Raw genomic sequence first — 20,568 nt, 5'->3', positions numbered from 1 at the left:
ACGTTCAAAGAATTTTCTGACCTGCCCTGAAGTAACCCGGAATATTCACAAAATATCGGAAGAAAGCGCAATATATCGACAATACGATTTGAAAAAATGGAAAAAAAATGCCGAAATACAAAACGCCACAAATACGACTAGTTACACCATTTGTTCCAAGTACATATATATTCGCACTTTTTCTATATTATCCCTTTATAATTAGAGAACTCTATTTTACTTGTGAGAGGAAACAAACACGATGGATTACCTATAATTTTTTTTAATTTAGTCCAGAACGTAAAAAATATCGATAAATTTTCATAAATAATCATAGACAACTACATATTTTCCGGAAGTTACAAGAACTGTTTATTGGTTTATTGAAATTAAACTTAATTTCCAGTAATCCTAAAAACATTTCCATCAAGTTGAATATTTCTTGTATTTATGACGCGCACAAATAGTGGTGTGGTATCTGAAATCTAGAATCCGGAGACTCACATACATATGCACATTTCATAACGCGTTACATATAGCGCAAACTGCAGTGGCACGATGCAGTACATATAATGATTACTTGAAGTTCTCGATGTCAATTTTGCTTCGATCACGTTTGAAAAGCCGATTTCGCAGCACCAGTGATATTACGTCGTGAAAATCACTAAACGTGGATTACAGAAGACATGTGAAATTCCTCGCAACGAATTGTATCTACGTATAATAATTTAATTTAGGAAGATAAAAGCAGCCGAGTACTATACAGAGACCACTGCTTACTTCGTAGTTCGTCCAAGATACCAGATCTAGCTAATAAGATAGAACGTTAATAAGATTTTCAGAGCTTCCACTAGTGACTATATGACGCTATCCGTTAAAACGTTTGCTTTATAGTGTATATTGTAAACATTTGTTTTATGGAGAAATAATTACCTACAATTCATATTTCCCTTAAAAAGACTGAAAGAATAAAAAGAGAAAGAAAAAGTAAGTACATACTCGTAAACGCTGTAACAAGTAGCATATTATAACAGAGATAAGTAAAACAATGGGAAATGAGTGAAGCGTAAACATAGTATATGATTTTACTATATGATGAAAGGCCTATAAAACTATAAACAAACTTTTTAGCGTTTCACCTTCTCCTTAAACACGTTTCCGGTTTCGAGCATCGATACGATCGACGTGTGAATCTCGAAACCGGTTCTTCAAGGTCGATGAAGACCCGTCAGCACCAGGCTGCACTTTCAGAACCAGCTATGGCAACGTGTTTACTATAATACTTAACAAGTTCTTCGGTGACCGACCTATATACCTAAACGCCTGTAAATCGTGTTTCACGAATGATCGAGAGTATTATCTAAAATTCATTGCTATATCATGCCTTCTTTTATTTTCTTTCTTCGTTTCGTTTTTTGAATAGAAAATTTGTATTACGAATGAGTACGAATCTAATGACAGATGATTAATGACTTTTGGCAATGTTTACAATTAGTGTGCTTAAATAAATTCGAAGCTGGTCATTTTATCAGAGTTTACTTGTTACTTTCATACATTGTTATAATTTTTTAGTGAACATTTGGATGAAATTTCACTGTAATGCGTATTGAACGAATTATTGATGGTATTAATCAATGGAAATTTATTTCCTGTGCGTTTAAGTTATACCAAGAATAGATAGCTGACGTACGTCTGTTTATTCGCGCTGCGATACCAGACATCGTAACTGTTATACGACAAATTTTAAACGTTATGGTATACGAGTTAATATCCTTAATTAGAAAATTTTGGTTACGCATAAACATCATCGATGATGAAAATTTAATTATGGTTACCAATAATCATTATCAATGACACAAATTTTATTTTGGTTACCTATTATCGACGCCGTTATCGACGCCAACAAATTTTTTTAATTACATTCGACTGCTAACGATTGTTATTAATGTTACTGATAACTAGTATATATTTATTAACAACATAAAAATATTAATTATAAAACATGTATCGCTTTTAAGCGAAAAAAACGGAATGAAAATATATGATAAAAAGAACAGGATAAAAGATATTGCACCACTATAATAATACAAATATTATACTACAATACCCTTTATCCTATTTCCTGTTTCATATATTTTCATACCGTTTCTTTGTTTAATAGAATATACGTATAAAGTTTACAATTACGTTTTTTTATGTTGTAAATAAATACTAATCATCAGCAATATTAAATGCTGACCCACGGCCATTAATAACTGCCAACCAATTTATCTCTCATCGTCGGTAACTATTATCGCATTTCTATCTCCATTTATATCGTATATCAAACTTTGATGATTGTCGACAATAATAATAGTAGCCAAACAATTAAATTGTATACTTAGTTACATACGTTGAATTTACAATGCTTTTCAAATTTTAAACAATGCATCAAATAAAGTAAATCAATAAAGCAAGTGAAATAAATAAATAAAACTATCAAGAAACTCAAATCTATGTTTAAATATTTCTCAATCTATTCCATCTCTCACGCAAGCATTTCATAATTCAACTAAAATCGTAAACACTAACCACATAAAACCACTATTTAAGAAAATAGCTTTACATGTAAAGATCTTGATTTTGTTTCTTCCATTTAATATTCAGCAACTACGTACATAACTTAATTAGAAATGAATCTCTTTATCGTTCACTACTATAATATTATAATAGCAACAGGAATAAAAGTTCAGTTGAATGATGCTCATAAAAGTACTAATTTTTAGAAATAAAAGCCGTATAGAATACGTCAATATTTCTCAGTGATTGAGGAATGGAATAATTTCTACGAAAATTCTAAAACGATATATTAAATAAAATAGATAAATAAATAAATATGTATAACTTAAAAATTTTAATTATTACGTATATAATTACTATATAATTACTTCTGAGTTTATTTTATTTAATATTCAATTATCCCGTAATTCCATTAATCCTGCTGCGATCCTTGAATTTTACGTTTCAATCACGCTTTCGTTTTAAGAGAAAGGAAAATTTAATGTTCTAAGGAGATCTTCAGCATAAAGTGAAATGAGAATTGGTGAGTAGATACTGTAATAACGATCCTTTTATTTTCTCAACTTTTTTTCTAACGATAAAAAGATACGACTCGGTCGAAAGATAACCCAAAAAATACAAAGGAGTTGAATTCATAAATAATACCGATCAAATGAAATAGTTAATTATAAAGTAATTTGACATATAAACATTAATTTTACTACTTTTGCATAGAAATACCCAATTTACTGTGCAATTTGATTACAAATAGATCCCTTCATTGTCAACTATCAACTACCGTCATAACAACAATTACAATGAAGGCAAAAGCACAAAGAAAGTAAAGGAAATAATCCGTACGAAAAGGATCCTGGTTAGAAGGGATCTTGTAGCGTGTGACCTTATCCCTATTCTTAGGACATTCTATCCACATGGAAATTCTGAGTTGGCAAAGTAAAGGAATACGTCTTCTATTACCTTCTGCCTATACACCACATTTACATCTTTACATTGCTCACCAGCGAATTAGTGCACCACTCGTCTTCTAATCTTATTGCAAGTGTTATCAACGTGTGGCAATGTAAATATACAGGGTGGTTGGTAACTGGTGGTACAAGCGGAAAGGGGGTGATTCTACGTGAAAAAAGAAGTTGAAAATATAGAATAAAAATTTTTCGTTTGAGGCTTTGTTTTCGAGAAAATTGACTTTGAATTTTCACTCGGTACGCGTGCGGTACGTTATAACGGATCTCACTGTAAATTGTTGTCTCGATGAAAAATTAAAAAACAAAAAAAATTAAAAAAAGAAATTTTTATTCTATATTTTCGACTTCTTTTTTCGCGTAGAATCATCCCCTTTCCGCTTGTACCAACAGTTATCAACTACCCTGTATAATAAAAGCCGTTTCCCAGCCGTAGTTTCGCAGCTGTAGTTTAAGCTGATTGTTCCTTGGAATACATGCAAAGTTGCCAGAACTAGTACGTTCAGTTCGTGAGAATCACCTCTCAGCAGGAGCATTTTGCTTGTACAATCTACATACATATATACGTATACATAGAAGTAGAATTTCTTTTAGCCTAATACAACAGCACTTCCTTTATAAGCTTGCTAATTAAAACGTAAAAATTCGTCATGCTGCGTTTAGACGACATACTTATTGCGAATTTCCTAAACTTTCATCATTTTGAAATTTTCATATATAAATCTTTAAATTTCTAAATTTTCCTACGCAAATTTATTATTTCCCGAGTTTCTATATCCTAATCTTTTAATTTCTGAATTTTCATATTCTATCCTTTTTAATTTATGATATTTCATATCACCTAAATTAATAAATTCCCAAATTTTCATATTCGAATTTTTTACTTTCCAAAAATTTTACATACAAATTCAATACTTTCAGGTTTAAAATGACCATAACCATCTTTCAATAAAAAAATTAATATAATTACATATATATTAATAAAATAACATAATTATATTATCAATATATAACAATATTATAAAATAATATTAATAAAATTACGTATATATTACAATTTTATATTTACGTTTCCTACATTTTCAATCTAAATTTCTTTAAATTACTGTACAAAATTTACTTTTATACGAAACTATTGAACATACTTCATCAGTAATATACGTATATATATTTTCAAAAATATTTTCTCGTTAATGTCAGTTCTCAACTAAATTTTCTCACACACTTTTTCTCTGCCGACAAAAATACCGCAATTCTTGCAAACAGAGTTATATTTAAAAATTCGGTGGGTACGTTTAGGTAAACATTTAGTTGAATAATGAATGAATAAATATGAATGAAGATAGAATATCTTTTGGTCAAAAGTTAAGATTTGTAACGTGTTAAACTGAAAGATTTTAAGAACATTTTCATTCAGTATAATAATTAATAAAATTATTTAACTAACATTAAATATACAGAAAATGTTCCATACAATCTAATTACCAATGATATGTATTTTCTACGTTAAACAAGATTAAACATAATTTTCTTTAAATTATGGGACTAATTACCTGAACTCCAATGCTATATCAATTCCAAAGTTTCCATTACTTTTCAACGTCATTAACGACAGATTGTGAGTTTATGATCCAAATCTGGTAAGTTATTGATTATATAATAAAAACATTCTGATTAACAATATATACATATATAGCTGTCTCAGCAATCGTGATACAATTGGTAAGAGGGTAATTCTACGTGAAAAAAAACAACGAAAATTAGAATACGATTTGTTCATATGACGTTTCCTTTTCGAGAAAATCTTACTTACTTACGTACTTAAACTTAGCTTATCGAGAAATTAGCAGAATTGTTATTTTTGGGATTGTCATTGTAATTTCATTGCTGGAATACAATTATATTATTGATTAATTTTATTATCTAACGCTACAAAAATTATAATATATGAAATTTTGTAGAAAATATATATTATTTCCTGCTGTAATATTTAATTTGTTCAAAAGAATAAAAAAACTGTAGAAGATGTATGAAGCATAGAGTACAAGGGAAATATTTAAGTTTAAATACCTTCCATAAATCTTCAAACGCAAGAAAACGAACAAAAAGCTTAGAAGTTCTCGAAGGGTGAGGAGGTTCTGCTTGAGAACAATGTTTGTTGTCTCAGCTCATTAATGTGATTTCAAACGGAACTATATATGTATTTTTTGTGCCTTGCAGGCTGCATAGGATTTCCAGGCGTGTTTTTAATCGGGCATGTTATGTGTGACCTTGAAATGTTCACATACAAGGCAAGTTTTAATAAAAGGCTTTCATTATAAATCTACAACGGACGACAAATGTAAATTACGTGAGCAATAATAACTCTGGATAAAGTAAATATGTAATATGCAAGAGAATATTTTATTGCACATTCGAGTTAAATCCGCTAAAACCGTGACTCGAAAAAGAAGATAAATTCTCTAGACCCGTTCCTTTTTCGTCGTTCATTTATTCTGGTATGACCACACACGTGACAGAGTGACTGAAGGAGAACACGAAAAAAAAAAATGAAGTATCTGAAATATATCCTACATTGTTGTTTATACATATCTGAACAGTCTGTTATATCTAATAAAGGTATACATGTGTAGATGAAGGTTACCGAATCTTTGAATTAACGGTAAATTAATGACAATCAATTTTAATAATTACCGCGTGTATAATAATATTTAAGATATAAAATTTATAGTATATAGATAGATACATACATATCATTACATATTTAACAACTTGCCAGAACCTTTCTCATGAAACATTATGAAAGAGTTGACCCTACTGTATTCTTTCCGTCATTTTCGATAGTATTTTCCTAACGTAAAGATACATACATACATATATCTTAAGTTTGAGCAAAACATGAACAAATTATTATCGGTATGCGCGATTTTATATTTCAATTATATATTAAATATCTTTCTAAAACATTATATATATGAAAATTCGGTGATTGCAGCAGGGATAAACAAGTGACAGTATGTATAGTCGATGATACATGTGATTTGAGCTAAATATCATGCGAAATAATCATAAAATATTCATAAAATCATGTTTTGGTTTAAAAAAAAATTGGATTCAAAAAGTCTCATCAACAGTCATGCGAGTGTTAATACTAGAGGAAAAATACTGAATGGTAAGGTACAAACATACATTTGCATTCAAAGGCGTGATATTATATTATGTCCTACTGAACTATATTTTTATATGAAACTGTTTTAAACTTCGTATGAGAATGATAATACGTAGAAGATAAGTACAACATGGTACAAAAGTAAGAAAATTTCAAAGGTAGTGCACCAATGCTTATTTCATCGAATAAACGTCCACGTCTCCCAATCATTACGAAAATAAAACGATAAGTTGGAAAAACGTAATAGATACTTACCAACTGTTGCAGAGTAGACCGTTTACGCAGCAACCGATTCACCGATTCTTCGATTCTCCTACATACTTGTAAATTTCACAATACACTACACAATTAACTCCATTTGTAATTTAATGTCCTTTAACACTTGTAAAACGTTCACACTGTTTACATATACGAAAAAACAATATCTATCTGGTGGAATTTATCGGCTGTCACTATACGGAAAATCGACGATTTGAAGCTTTTCTTGAGACACATACGCGAAAATTCTTAGCATTAATTACAACCACTATTGGGTAGTTTTGCGCAGCAAATAAAGTAATCTTAACGATGAAAGATCCAACAAGTAAAAACTACCGACGCGACGTTCGATCGTCAAGCAACAAAAGTACCGGTTCTAACACACTCAGCAAGTTCGCCGCAGAAAAGCACGCAACGCGGAATCGTGTTTACCTTTACGATCACAGGTCGTGTCGTTATTGACAAGTTCTAATCATAGTCCGTTCGAATAGCAATTCGCTTCTTAGTATTATCGAGAAGACTGCGCATTAAAGTAAAAAGAAAAGCCATCGAATGTTTCGCGTTACAACCAAGAAGTTTCCAACACCAGTCTCGTGCAAAATCTTCAACGATACTACGTTACATTTCGCACGTACGAGTTTTCTGCGACGATTCACGCGCGCAACGTCTCGGCGCGGCGTATTAATTGAGCACAATTGTAGGTTAAGAACTGTCCGTAACTTTTGCACGATTGGTTATTTCGATGACGATGCGTGGTTTTAAAGAATCGCGGGCATTAATCGTTAAGCTGGTGAACAGAGAACACGAAGCAGGCAACTTCAAGCACGTGCCACTGTACGCGTTGCGGTACAAAAACCATCTGAGGCGCAAGTCCCGTCAGCATTAGTCGTTCTACCTACATGCTTCGCAATATACGCGCCATATTAAATGCAATGTAAAAGCCGACATCTAGCGGCGGCGTTGAGAGTTATTATGAAATACATATTTCGTCTCTTGATAAGCGAGGTATCTGTCACAGTACTTATCATGGCTCACGAAAGTATTTGAACATTTATCTTAGAGTACTTTCATGTACACATAAATACATAAAATACTTTGAAATTTCATTAATGTTGTAACGAGCTACAGCTGTCGCGAGTATATTGGTTTTGAAACCTATCTGAAGATGTATATATACATGATAGTATAACACATAAAATTTATAGGATATTTATTGCATGAATAACCGTTATAAACATATTATAGGTGTTCAAAATGGTTACACTGAATATTGAGGCTTATTAATATAATGGATAATTGATTGCCTACATATTTTCCTGATACCTAACTTCCCTATAGATCCCTATATGAATATATACAAATGTATTTCAAACTTTATCAATATAATTACGATAGTCGGGTCTCATCATAATGCTAGTGAAATTTCAAAATGTTTCCAAACGTCGCATAACATAATATGTACATATATCGATAAAAAGCTTTTGTTTCTACAAATGTTCAAACACTTTCGTGACGTAAGCCACTGTAAACAAGATACAATACCGCTCATAATCATTCGGATACTTTGATCGGTTTGGATTGATGCATATTAGTAATATATATTATTAATACATATGAACTAATATTACAATCACCAATGACTGAAGCACAAAACTTGCGTTGAGACAATCAAAGTGGACAGTATTAATAATAATACTTCATATACAAAATTAACACGATTGTATTATATATTATTTAATTTATACTATTATATTTTCGTATACTATTATTAATAATATATATTACCAATAATAATATGTAGTATACCAGAAAATCCCTCTTATAATTAAGTTAAATTTTATAATTTATTAATCATGATTTAATCACGATATTCAATCATTTAGAAAAACCATTTCCACCTTGATAATTTGAAAACTAAACAATCTGAAGATTCAGAACATTTTAAATAATGAAACTATTCCGGAATGTTGGGACCTTATAGAAGAAAATTTCATTATTACATATTAGTTAGTTTTGAAAAACAATGTTATTATGTCATAATACCTTATGATATAGCAAAAAATCTGTAATAACAACAAATAATAGAATTATCATTGATTTCTTTTCATTTCTAACTTTACGGTTGAATTATATTCTCTAAATAATCACGTACCCGAATATTTCTAAGCAATAGCGTATGTATGTGTACAGTATCTAAATATTGAGAAATTGTAATATACAGTTACGTAGCATTATCTCATAGTTGTGATACGATTATTATAGAAGAGGTATATAATATGTTCTTAATGTAATCTAAATATTCCTTAAAAATATTTTATATTTTTTAAAACTTTCATCTTTTTAATTAGGAGCGTTATATACGTATATAAATATAGATATCTATATGTATATATGTATTTATTTTTAATAGACGTAGTGACTTTTATTTAATTGATTATATATAATATGTCACAACATGTCGTGACAGTATAAAAAGTAACTAAAAAACATGTAATTCTGTTTTTCAGACACTATCAGTCAGACATCATTAGTCAGACATCATCATATACATATCTCAGTTATTTCGACATGTATGTATGGTCGTTATTACTTAAATGTTTATGTTGTTGGAATTAATAATCAGACACACGATTCCAAATCTAATTAAATATAAAATATATTTATACTTACCTTGTGAGGCTGTTTGAGACTGATGTTGAGCTGCAGTTCTCTGTAACAGCAACAAACGTTTATTTTAAACGGATTGATTATTGAAATACAATAGAAGTAACTAATATGTTTGAAGATCGCAGAAAAGTTACATAAATACATTCTCGATGATTCTTGATTTTAATAACATTATGACTACAAAGAAATGTTTTAATATAAAATACATCGGTAAAAATAGGAAAAGCCTGTTAATTTTCTAGAAGTTGAAGATATAATTTGTAAAGCAAACGTATATAAACATATAGTAAATATATTAATATATTTCTGTACTGAAACATTATAGTGTGTTAATTTACATTTATAATTTTAGAAAAACTGAAAAAGATTTGATAAAATTTAAAAAAACAAAATAAAAGAACTTGATAAATTGACATCGTGCTAAATTTTTAAATTGCTCCTCGGTACAAAATAGAAAATGTGATTTAAATGTATTGTTTCTGTACTGTTTGTACAAACGAAGATCAATTTTAACATTATACAGCACGGGCTGTTACGTACCGCTACCGGGGCGACACCACCATGAGAACATTGAAACATACATTTTAAATAAGACCGTTCACACTATCCATCCCCAATCGTTACGTTACATTATCGTTACGTGACGCTCCGCGCCGTATAGTGTAAATTAACTTTAAGAGATATATTGAATATTCATTGCAATGATGATTATTACAACGCATTAAAATCATTGACATTTTATATCTTAAAAAATACATTATATAATAAAATAATAAATTTTAAGTACATTTTGGAGGATCAACCGTATCCCTGATGCTTCGAGACTCTTCGAATCTAAGGAACGACTTCTTGGTTTTCCTTCTAAATAATCATCCTTTTTTCCACCTTTTATCCATCGAAAATACGACGACATATTGCACTTTCAACTTGTTACGCACTAACACAGTATCACATATATAATCACATAATTTCAAATCTGACAATATGAAGCTTGTTCACTGTATTCTTATAGATGTAAAAGAAATCACATAGATTAATTTTGTCAATTAATTTCTGAATTAAAATTATTATTTCAAACCTGCATTATAAAGAAACAAAACTAAAATATAAAAAAGAGAAAATAAGGTATAGAAGGCATAATAATAATAAGGCATACAAGTGATTTACCAAAAAACACAAAAAGGATGTAGAAAATACTGATATCTAACTGTCAAGTTTGATGAATTGATAATTCAACGGTGAACAATGGTAACAGGTCGCCTGAACGGTATTGTTTATGGTAAAATTGTACTAGTAATGCTTTCTGTCAAGCGGAAATAGAGGAACATTCCATCTATGAATAATTAAGTGTGATAAAAATGACTACGTATTTTTCAAATCTTATTTAAATCTTCTCGTTAATAAAATCAGTTCATTATAGATAACGAAGTTACGAAAAGGCTTGTTCTTTACGATATCACAAAGAATACCGTATACTGAATATGATAACAACTAAACGTTAAAATGCAATAGCTTTACATTTGCATAGTAAATTCTCAGGTGACGCGTTTTTATCAAAACACGTTTTATGAAAATATTTACACGTTCAAAATGTTCCATGCAGTGGATGAGAATGAACTATAACATAGTATTATATTTATCCAAATTAGATTAAACTAAATTCAATGTATATACATATATATTATCGTAAAATCATATATAATATTTTATAGTAAAAAGATATAGTAAGTATGTTATAATAGAAATTACTGAAAATTGAAGCTATTATAGATATATTATTACATTATGATCAAAATATATACGTAGCTACCATTAACATTGTGAATTTGCTGCTTTTAAATATTATTGTTATAAGTCTTAATATCACTTAATTGTTATAATACTACAAAACTGCAGTTCATAAGATCGTTTAAAAATTCTACTCTGAACTTTTGAACTTACTTTTTAGAAAATAGATAATCAAACGTTACAACACGCGCAATAGGTTTAAAACACAACTGTCATTACGATACGTGAATTTCTCACTCTACTATTATCATAGTTGAATTTATTCGAATACATCTAAGGCTGATCAATTTTTGAAGTCGTACCTTAACGACTATGGTATTTTTCTGTTTTAAATAACAGTTTCTGTAATTATCTTTATTTTATACGTACAAAGTCGATCGTTTATGATACGTGACAACTCGGTCTTATTGATCATAAATAATTTATTCTACTGGACAAATTTACATTTTCTGGAATCAAATTATTGATAATTTATACGTGAACCTGACTCCGATCTTTTATTCCATGCATATACATATATGCAAAACCAATAATAATTCTTTAACAATTGTAAGAATTAATGTTGTTTTTAATACTTCATGAACAAAATTATTTTTTTACTTTATTAACGACACAATGCCGCCATAAAGACATAATACTTATTTTAACTCATTTAATATCGTAAGCAGAAAACTGATAATATGAGAACCAATATCTAATGCAGATACTATACAGTAACAAAGCGAGTATCAAATATGGAGAGTATATTCCATCTTTTTGTATGTGTCTGTATTATTGCTGTAGCATCTATTAATCTTCTAAAATTAGAAGAAATAGCCAAGCAAGTTATCGAGTAAAACAAATCTCAATATTTTTCATATGAAACTCTTTCTTATATCTAATCAATTATTTCCACAAGTTTCGCAATCATCGATATTTTTTGTATCTACATACTTCAATCTGACTAACGATAAGTTCTCTATTTGTAACAATTATAAGTTTCCATACTTGATAGCAAAATAGTCTGTAATTAACTATTTCTTTTAACAAGTAAATAACGTTCCGACCACAAATTACCAATGTAAGAAACATAATAAAGTAATAAAATCATAAAAACATCGACGATCACCCGATCGAATATTTTAACGTTATGCAAATGATCGCGCCGTCTCGTTTTAACGGAAGAATCGCCATCATTTACACAGGTTATCGCTTTTATAGGACATCTGAGGAGAAAAAAGAAGAAGATACGCACAGTACAATAGTTCACTTTAAATTTGAAGACTATCGATGTAGGTTATCGAGCAAAGAAGCTCCAAATATTTCCAGAAATTGGCTAAATATCCAATTTAGACGTAACAGACGTGACTTGTCGTACTATATACTCCATATGTCAATGCAGTGTACATATTTCACAATGTACTACATATGTCTATTGTCTGGACATAAACGATTCGCAAAAATTCTAAAATCGCTAACAATCCTTAATTATAGACCACTTGCTTCTGAAATAAATTTGAACTTCTGTTTTATCGCTATAATTTAATGGGGGATTTTAATCTGTTAATCGGAAAAGATAAGTTAATTAGTTATTCGAAATCTCTCTCGTCTTTATTTACAGGTCACTTTTTACGTGGCTTAAACTTTTTACATGGATTAAAAATTAGAACTATCCTAATTGTAATTGATGTATTTTTATTAATTTTTAATTTCATAATTGTATGTAAAAGGTTTTGGTTAATGGGATGATTCACTGGACAGGTTAAAAAATTCAACGTTTAAATATTTCGCGCTTGCCATTGAATTAACCTTGACAAAAAAAATGAATAATAAAACAGTAAAGCAATTTACGATTACATTAAACTAATGTTAATAACTCGGCGATTTATGGAATAAAATGACTAAACGTAATGTTTGTAAAATTACATGATACTGTGATAATGGTAAGATGTAATACTTTGTACTGTGTAACTTGATGCAAAATTAGCAAAACAAAAATTATTTTCATAAGTTGTTGGAGCATTATATTTGAAGCGGAGATTGGCGAAAAAGTGAAGGAAGAGAGGATGAAGAAGAGTAGCATAAAACTGCTAACTGTCGATTTAGAAGAACTAAACAATGCAATGGCGAGAAGCTTTGTCAATGAACTCGAGACATCCTTCACGACCGTAAGTTACCATTCAGCGTCTTTTATGTCGCAGTTAAGAAGACTGTGACTATACGATATTTTTTGTTCAATAAGTTGAACGAATATATATACCTATATACGTTACTACTAGAAAGACTTGAATATTTTAATGATAACATAGAATTGTAATTTTGCAATAATAAACATAAAAATACAATTATAAATACGATCAAACTACAATTTTCCTTAAAAAAAAATTCCAAAATGTTTAAGGTTTAGAATATCAAAAGTCATTGTAGATCTGAAATAATCACTGGAAGCAACATTTCTTTAGTCGGAAAATATTCTTCGATCTTAGGAAAAGAACTGTGGCGAGGAATCGCTGTTTAGAAGAAGAGACTAATTTTTATAACTGAATATTGGGACGTGACTCCAACCTGCTTTCATAATTTTATTAGTAATCACAATTTTCTTATTTTATTTAATAGTTCGTTAATCCATAAAAAAAAGTAAGTTCTGCGCACACACACACATATGCACATTATAATAATAGTAACAATGTACATATGTATGAAAATACTGATTACTATGAGATAAGATATCACTTACAAAATAAGCCAGACAGCAAATATAAATAATCGAGAATCACGTTACTCAAGACAAATTTTCAATTTTCTGTTACTTTACAATCACAAATCTAAAATTAAGAATAATTTTCACCACTAGAGGGGTTTCCTCCTAATAAATCAACTTAAAAGAAAAACTGGTACAAGATAAATCTCTAATTGGAATAACAAACTGTGGCTGCATAACACGTGAAAACGGATGTGATCACGGTTAAAGAAGTTCGATCACGATTGAAATTTCACCAGAACAACACACCGTGTAGCTTCCATAAGATTGGAAATGGATCGGTTAGAAATAGACACGCGCGATTCAAATCGAAAATATGTGCACGTTTTCCTAGCACCGTCAACGTTGCAAGTTCCGTAGCTCACTGAGTGAAAAACAGCGCCTTTGAATCCGTCTTTTTCCCCGCTCTCTGTGCTCATACACACACATCCACATGCTTAAGTTGCTTACATATGCACAAACGTATATAGATGTATATACGCATAACTCCCACCGAAATCTCCACGTCATAGACTCTTCTGTGTATACACATGTGCATGTATGTATTTAAACCACCTGCCCAACGACTTAAACACTGCATCTTGAACTGAATCGTAGCTAATGAGAAATTACAATTAGCACAAATATCAACTTCGATGTCAGAGATAGTATGGCATAAATAAGGAACTTTCACTTTGGACAGTACATTACGAATTGATATTAGGTATACGATGGATATTTTATATGTAAATTGTTTAAATAAATAATTCGCGGGCAAAATAGTTTTCTTGAATAGTTGTAGTACGAAATCAGATATCAGAAAATTATGTGATCTACATTTTCCTTCCCCTATTTATTGAGATAACGTAGCTCTTTTAATGAAAGATAATGAGCTAGCGGTAATGATCTCCATTCAAATAAATTGAATAAAACTATTTTCATTTTAATTAAAATTTATTTCGTCTACTCGTCTTCCTTTTTTTTTTAACTAATACGGTTTTCAAGTGAAATAAATTCGCGGTAATAATCTTGATTGAAACAAATTAAGTTTAGTTTTTACGGGAAATCAGTGAAAGTAAATTCGATAAATATAAAATTCCAGTAAATTAAATGTAACATAAAGTATATTAATCGTTTACTGAAAAATTCACGGCAAACCAATTTTTAATAAATTAAATTCAACATAAAATAAATTAATGGTAATAATTTTATTTATTGTAAAGTTCGGAAAAAAATATGTCTTTCTATTCAATTAAATTTGAAGTGAAATATATTGATTAAACTTTCGCGCTTACTTCAAAGTTTACGTATGTACCTCTTTGCGTAAAATAACATAAACCGTAAGAATCAGAAATAAGTTTCTCAGCAAAGTGAAGAAATTTGCTACGATATTGTGATCAGTAAGAGAAACGAAACTGGTTTCAGCGCTAACGAGTCATGTGACATGCGATGATACAACATACGACCAAGAACGTTGGAACGCGAAAGAGAATTTCATTGAAAATTATCTAAAAAAGATAATTTATTTCAGGGTCATACTGTGTATACAGAGAATATTCATTTAAATTAATGTATGTAATTGGGAAACGTAATCAGTGAACATACAACTATTTGTTTAACTTAATACGCAAAACGTCTTAGCAGGTGTATTGCAAGAAAAGAAATAAGTTTTTTAGTTCCGATTCAAAGATTAACGTTAATTTTAGGAATGCATATAGGAGTTTTAGAAATCTACAGGATCTAAAACTGAAACAAAAACACAAAAATCCTCACAGTGAAACTCACTAAAATAATCAGTGACGAAACACGAGTTAGTGACTTCAATGTTTGAACAGATGCTGCTTACGACTTCATTACAAGAACGACCGTTGCTCAACCGATAGTTCCTTTTGTTTTATAGATACAAAACTTTTACATTTTCATTGGAACATAAAAATAAATAATAAATATTTAGCTTTAATATTTAAATCCAAATTCTTCTAAATAACATTTTTCATATAATAAGGAAAAATTACATAATGTAAGTAATAAAACAGCATGATTAAGATTAGCATAATAGTAAAAAAAACACCATTTTTTAGCATTATAATGAGGTGAATTGTGCAAAGAAAAGATGAATCGTCGACGTCAACACATATGTTCTCTGCTTTCAAAGATCATCCTTTTGTTCCCTAAGATACTATTGTTAGGACGAACCAACAGTGGTTATTTGTTGCAAAAAGTCATGCTCTGTCGAGAGCAGAAACACTGAAATAAGATGCATGATACAATTTTGAGATCTTTACTTATACAGTGTAGAACTCAAGGAATGACCTGAATATAACCAAAGAAGATTATCCAAACTTTTTACTTCTCTTATTCAAAGTTCGAGAAGCTTTTCATAATGGTATATTTAATTAATAATTTAAAATTCATAACCTGAGGAAAGTTTAAAATATATAAGATTGCATAGTAAAACAAAAATACTGTATGAAAGTTAAACAATCATTTTGTCTACCACTTGAAATACTAGATGTATGCAAATTGTATTTAATATTCCTTATTAAAAGAATGTAAAATATATGATTATATTTGTTGACTCGGACATTATATATTAATTTATTTGCATTAATTATGTAATCATATTTACGTGTGTATTGCATATACATATGCATGTATCATAAAGAATTTCATCTACAAACGAATCGGCTCGAGCATTTAATAATTACTAATCGTTAATATCATAACGTTGAAGTAGACATCTATTTTAAATTCTAGATCGGCAATTATATACACATAGTAATCATCATTGCAAGCTGAAGCCAATATACATATATTCTTATAACGTTTTAACTTTGCAAAAGATACAAAATGTAGCATAAAATTAAATTGCTCACCGCTTTTCGTTTATCTTCAGCACTAAGAGCACTGTGACTCCTATGCCTAATGAGATCCATAACTTTGCTAACAGGATTTCTGCTACTTTCTGAACCTGCTCGAGGACGTCCCATAGGTTCTTTACCTTCCTTATGATCCTTACTGTCTTTGTGATGATCCTTATCCGTACGTACGTCTGTTGACGAACTCCCATGTGAGCCTCTATGCAATGAATGCTGCAAAATATCCAATAGTATTCAATTAATGTAATACCGTAACCTTCTTCTTGATTTTTTCAATATAAATATATGTAAATTCATTATTTATTTAAAATCAATTGGCTGTTCTAATTTACTATGTACTCTTTATATTTTCTATATGAATTTGTTATTTTCTTTAATCGTTTCCTCTTCTTTCTTGTGAAAGGCTTTCATTATAATACACTTGAATCATGAAAGCTGCAGTACTTTCTAACCGTATAATCTACATGTAAATTACAGAATAAAATAATCTGTAATAAACATATAGTGGTGTGCAAAAGTTTCTAACCAGATAGATTTTTCACTTTATTTTTCAAAAAAGATAAAAAAGATAGAAGAAGTTCAACTAATATTGAGAAGAAGAAAACATCTCACAGTATCAAACATGAACAGAACATGTCATAGAAATATATAATATTACAATTATAAAAAATGTATCTCGTGTAAAAACTTTCGCATAGCACTTTAAATACATCCTCTAATAATGAGTATTATACATCTAATCAATAACAAAAGACAATACCATAGGAGATCATGTGCATTTCCCAATTCCAAAGGTGATACCAAACAGCTAATTGATATTGGTCAAGGGATATTAGAACTATCATTGTACCTGCACGGCACTCTTCATATTCGCTATAATACTGGGCTTTCTTTTGCTAGCATCAGATTTACTTCTCGGTCTAAACGCATCGAATAGCGCTGGTTTTTTAGTAGGGCTAGCCGTGTCATCGACAGTGCCACCACCGCTTCTTCTGCGTTCCGCGCTATTACTACGGCTATTACTGCGGCTGGTGGAGCCAGATCGCGTGCCAGAAGCTTTTTTTCCACCTTTGCTTGAACTTGACGAACTCGAAGGTTCCGCCTGCTGCGGAAGAGGAGTCGACTTTCCAGAACCAGGAGCGCTTCCCGAGGTCGGCTTCCTGATTGTTCTCGAATGTGAGCCCCACGTTCCTATCATGATTGAAAAACATATTCGACATGTAAATAACATCAGAGACAAACCAGGTAAGTAACTTAACCAACATATATAATTATACGATAAAATACAATCTCACCTGCGCGTGGTCTATGACCTTGATCGTGAGAGGCATGACCCGCCGTATCTGCATCTTCTGTTACGATTGTTGGCAATGGCTGCGATCCAAGTTCCTGTAAAAATCAGTATAACAGTCATTATATATGTACACACGTACATAGATATATTATAAACAATGTTCAATATTGCAATATCGAGAATTAAAATTGTAATTTCAATTACTTTTATGTTTTTATTAAATTCTCGATTATTAAAATTCGCTACTATTTCAGTTTCGATAATCGTACTTTACTACCTTAAAGTTCAGAGAATAAATACTATCAGTTTTGACTACTTTAAAGTGCTCGACATACAATTTCAATCATTTTATACATTACCATCTCGATAATTGAAATATAATGATTTTGTTGAAATAAAATATAGTCATTTTAATTTCAATTATTAAAATTCATTGCTATTTTAATGTGATTCTTCTAATGTAATTCTTTGAGAGAATGTTTAATATGTTGGAATTTCAATCACATACTTTTATTAAAATATTTTACTATTTTCATTCCTGTTTCTGGAATTGACTTCTATTTCCATTTTGACTGTTGTTGTACTTTACTACTTTAGGTTGCAGAGAGCAAATACACACCGTTACACTTCGCAGGGGAGAATTTATCGGTTAACAGAAAGACTAATTAGTTGAAAGATGAATGGAAATAAAGTTGCAATGAAGTTTTATTATCTACAGATATAAAACGACACAATAAGACGATTAGATACTGTTGTATAATCAAGAACTAGTTGATATAATGTTTTATATTTAGCTAGATTATCTCTGATGACTTTCTTGCAAAGTATCTTGCATGAGGAAATTTTGACACGCTCGCATGTCTTTCTCGGAATAGATATGTTTCGTGATATCTTTGAAAATGTGAGCGTAAATTGCTTTATCATAAACAACAGTGAACACGTTCGATTTTTCATCCATGTTGTTAATCTTCGTTAATCGTTGCTAATTTTTTGTCGTTTCCAAGTTATATTTAACAATGAATACATGGTGAAATATTTATTTAATACATTGGGATGTTTACACTAAACTCTGCCTCAATTTGACTAATCTTACTATTTCTATTTACGTTTACGTTTATCGTGTTGAATAATGAAAAACGCACATAAATGAAACAGAACGAAAAGATAGGTGTCATTATTAACCAGTTAGCTATTTTTGACGAGTAACTCGTCATGAAGAAATGACAATATTTTGTGTTATGACGAGCTCTGTCAGTGATAAAATTACAAAATAAAAGAGTCATTTAATTACAACATAGTTCTATATTATAACAGTTACAAACACTCTGTGTTTGACGAGTATACTCGTTATTTTAGGCACAAACTGTTCAAAGAGGTTGCAACAACTAACCGGTTAATTAATTAATTTCATAGAAATTTAATATGATAAAGACAAAATATTTTCAACATTTTTTTGAAATAATAAAATTTATTCTTGATGAATATCTCGTATATTGCTTGTCTTTATTACCAATGCAACAAGTATAAATATATGTAAGTAAAAGTATTTATGTACTTACAACGTAATTCGACAATTCGAAACATAGTTAAGTGTATTACTTAGTACTTACTAGATAAATTTTGACAGAAATAAAGCTTTATATGAAAGAAATGTCTTCTAGCCCTCTGTCGTCGAATGTTTTGGTTATATTATATTTTATGATTTAAACTAATACATTTCTTTTGATCTTTTTCATTAGATAAAAAACAGATTCATATCAATGACTATTGCTAAAACATACACATTTTGTTTCAACCAAATTAATCAGAAAATATCTATAATCTACTTATAGGTACCATAAAAAGTCAAATATTTTTGAGTATTAAATAATTTGTGTACTATTGGGATTTATTTTTTCATTTATAATTATCCTCTTGCTAATTGTACTACCAGAACTCTGTGTATGTGTGTGTGTGTGTGTGCGTGTGTGTGTGCGTGTACTAGCAAAATTATAAAGAACAATACAACAGTATTGAACATGTCCCGAAAGAACAGCACAGTTGTGAATCTGTTAAAAGAGAAAAACAAAATCTAAGTTGTATCCAAATCTAGGATAGCCAGCTGTTCCTCTAATTTTCCGACTATTTTACTACGATGGAAAAGGTAAGTACATGGAAACAATCTCAAGGTTTAATATCGCAATAAACTTGGAAGATCTTAGATTGCTTTTAATTCAAAGTCTCGATTTGTATATATTTCTTCACTTTCTTTTATCGAATAATACATTGCCAAATATACATATCTGCCAGTATGT

The 20,568-nt window shown here is 30.0% G+C and overlaps 1 protein-coding gene across 2 annotated transcripts in view; it reads right to left on the bottom strand.

Moving 5' to 3' along the window:
* Positions 1-20,568, bottom strand: part of SNF4Agamma (SNF4/AMP-activated protein kinase gamma subunit) — a 131,568-nt gene that overhangs the window by 60,343 nt on the left and 50,657 nt on the right. For both annotated transcript variants that reach the window (XM_069132552.1, XM_069132550.1), the window contains exons 4-7: positions 18,276-18,369; positions 17,831-18,171; positions 16,978-17,193; positions 9,598-9,637 (exon numbers count right to left, since the gene is read on the bottom strand). In XM_069132552.1, coding sequence (XP_068988653.1) covers positions 9,598-9,637; positions 16,978-17,193; positions 17,831-18,171; positions 18,276-18,369 — 691 coding nt within the window. The remainder of the gene's footprint in view (positions 1-9,597; positions 9,638-16,977; positions 17,194-17,830; positions 18,172-18,275; positions 18,370-20,568) is intronic.

Source organism: Bombus flavifrons, chromosome 2, assembly GCF_040668555.2.
Source record: "Bombus flavifrons isolate JBK064 chromosome 2, iyBomFlav1_principal, whole genome shotgun sequence".
NCBI classification, from domain to species: Eukaryota; Metazoa; Arthropoda; class Insecta; order Hymenoptera; family Apidae; genus Bombus; species Bombus flavifrons.
This window is presented reverse-complemented; position numbering and strand designations above follow the sequence as displayed.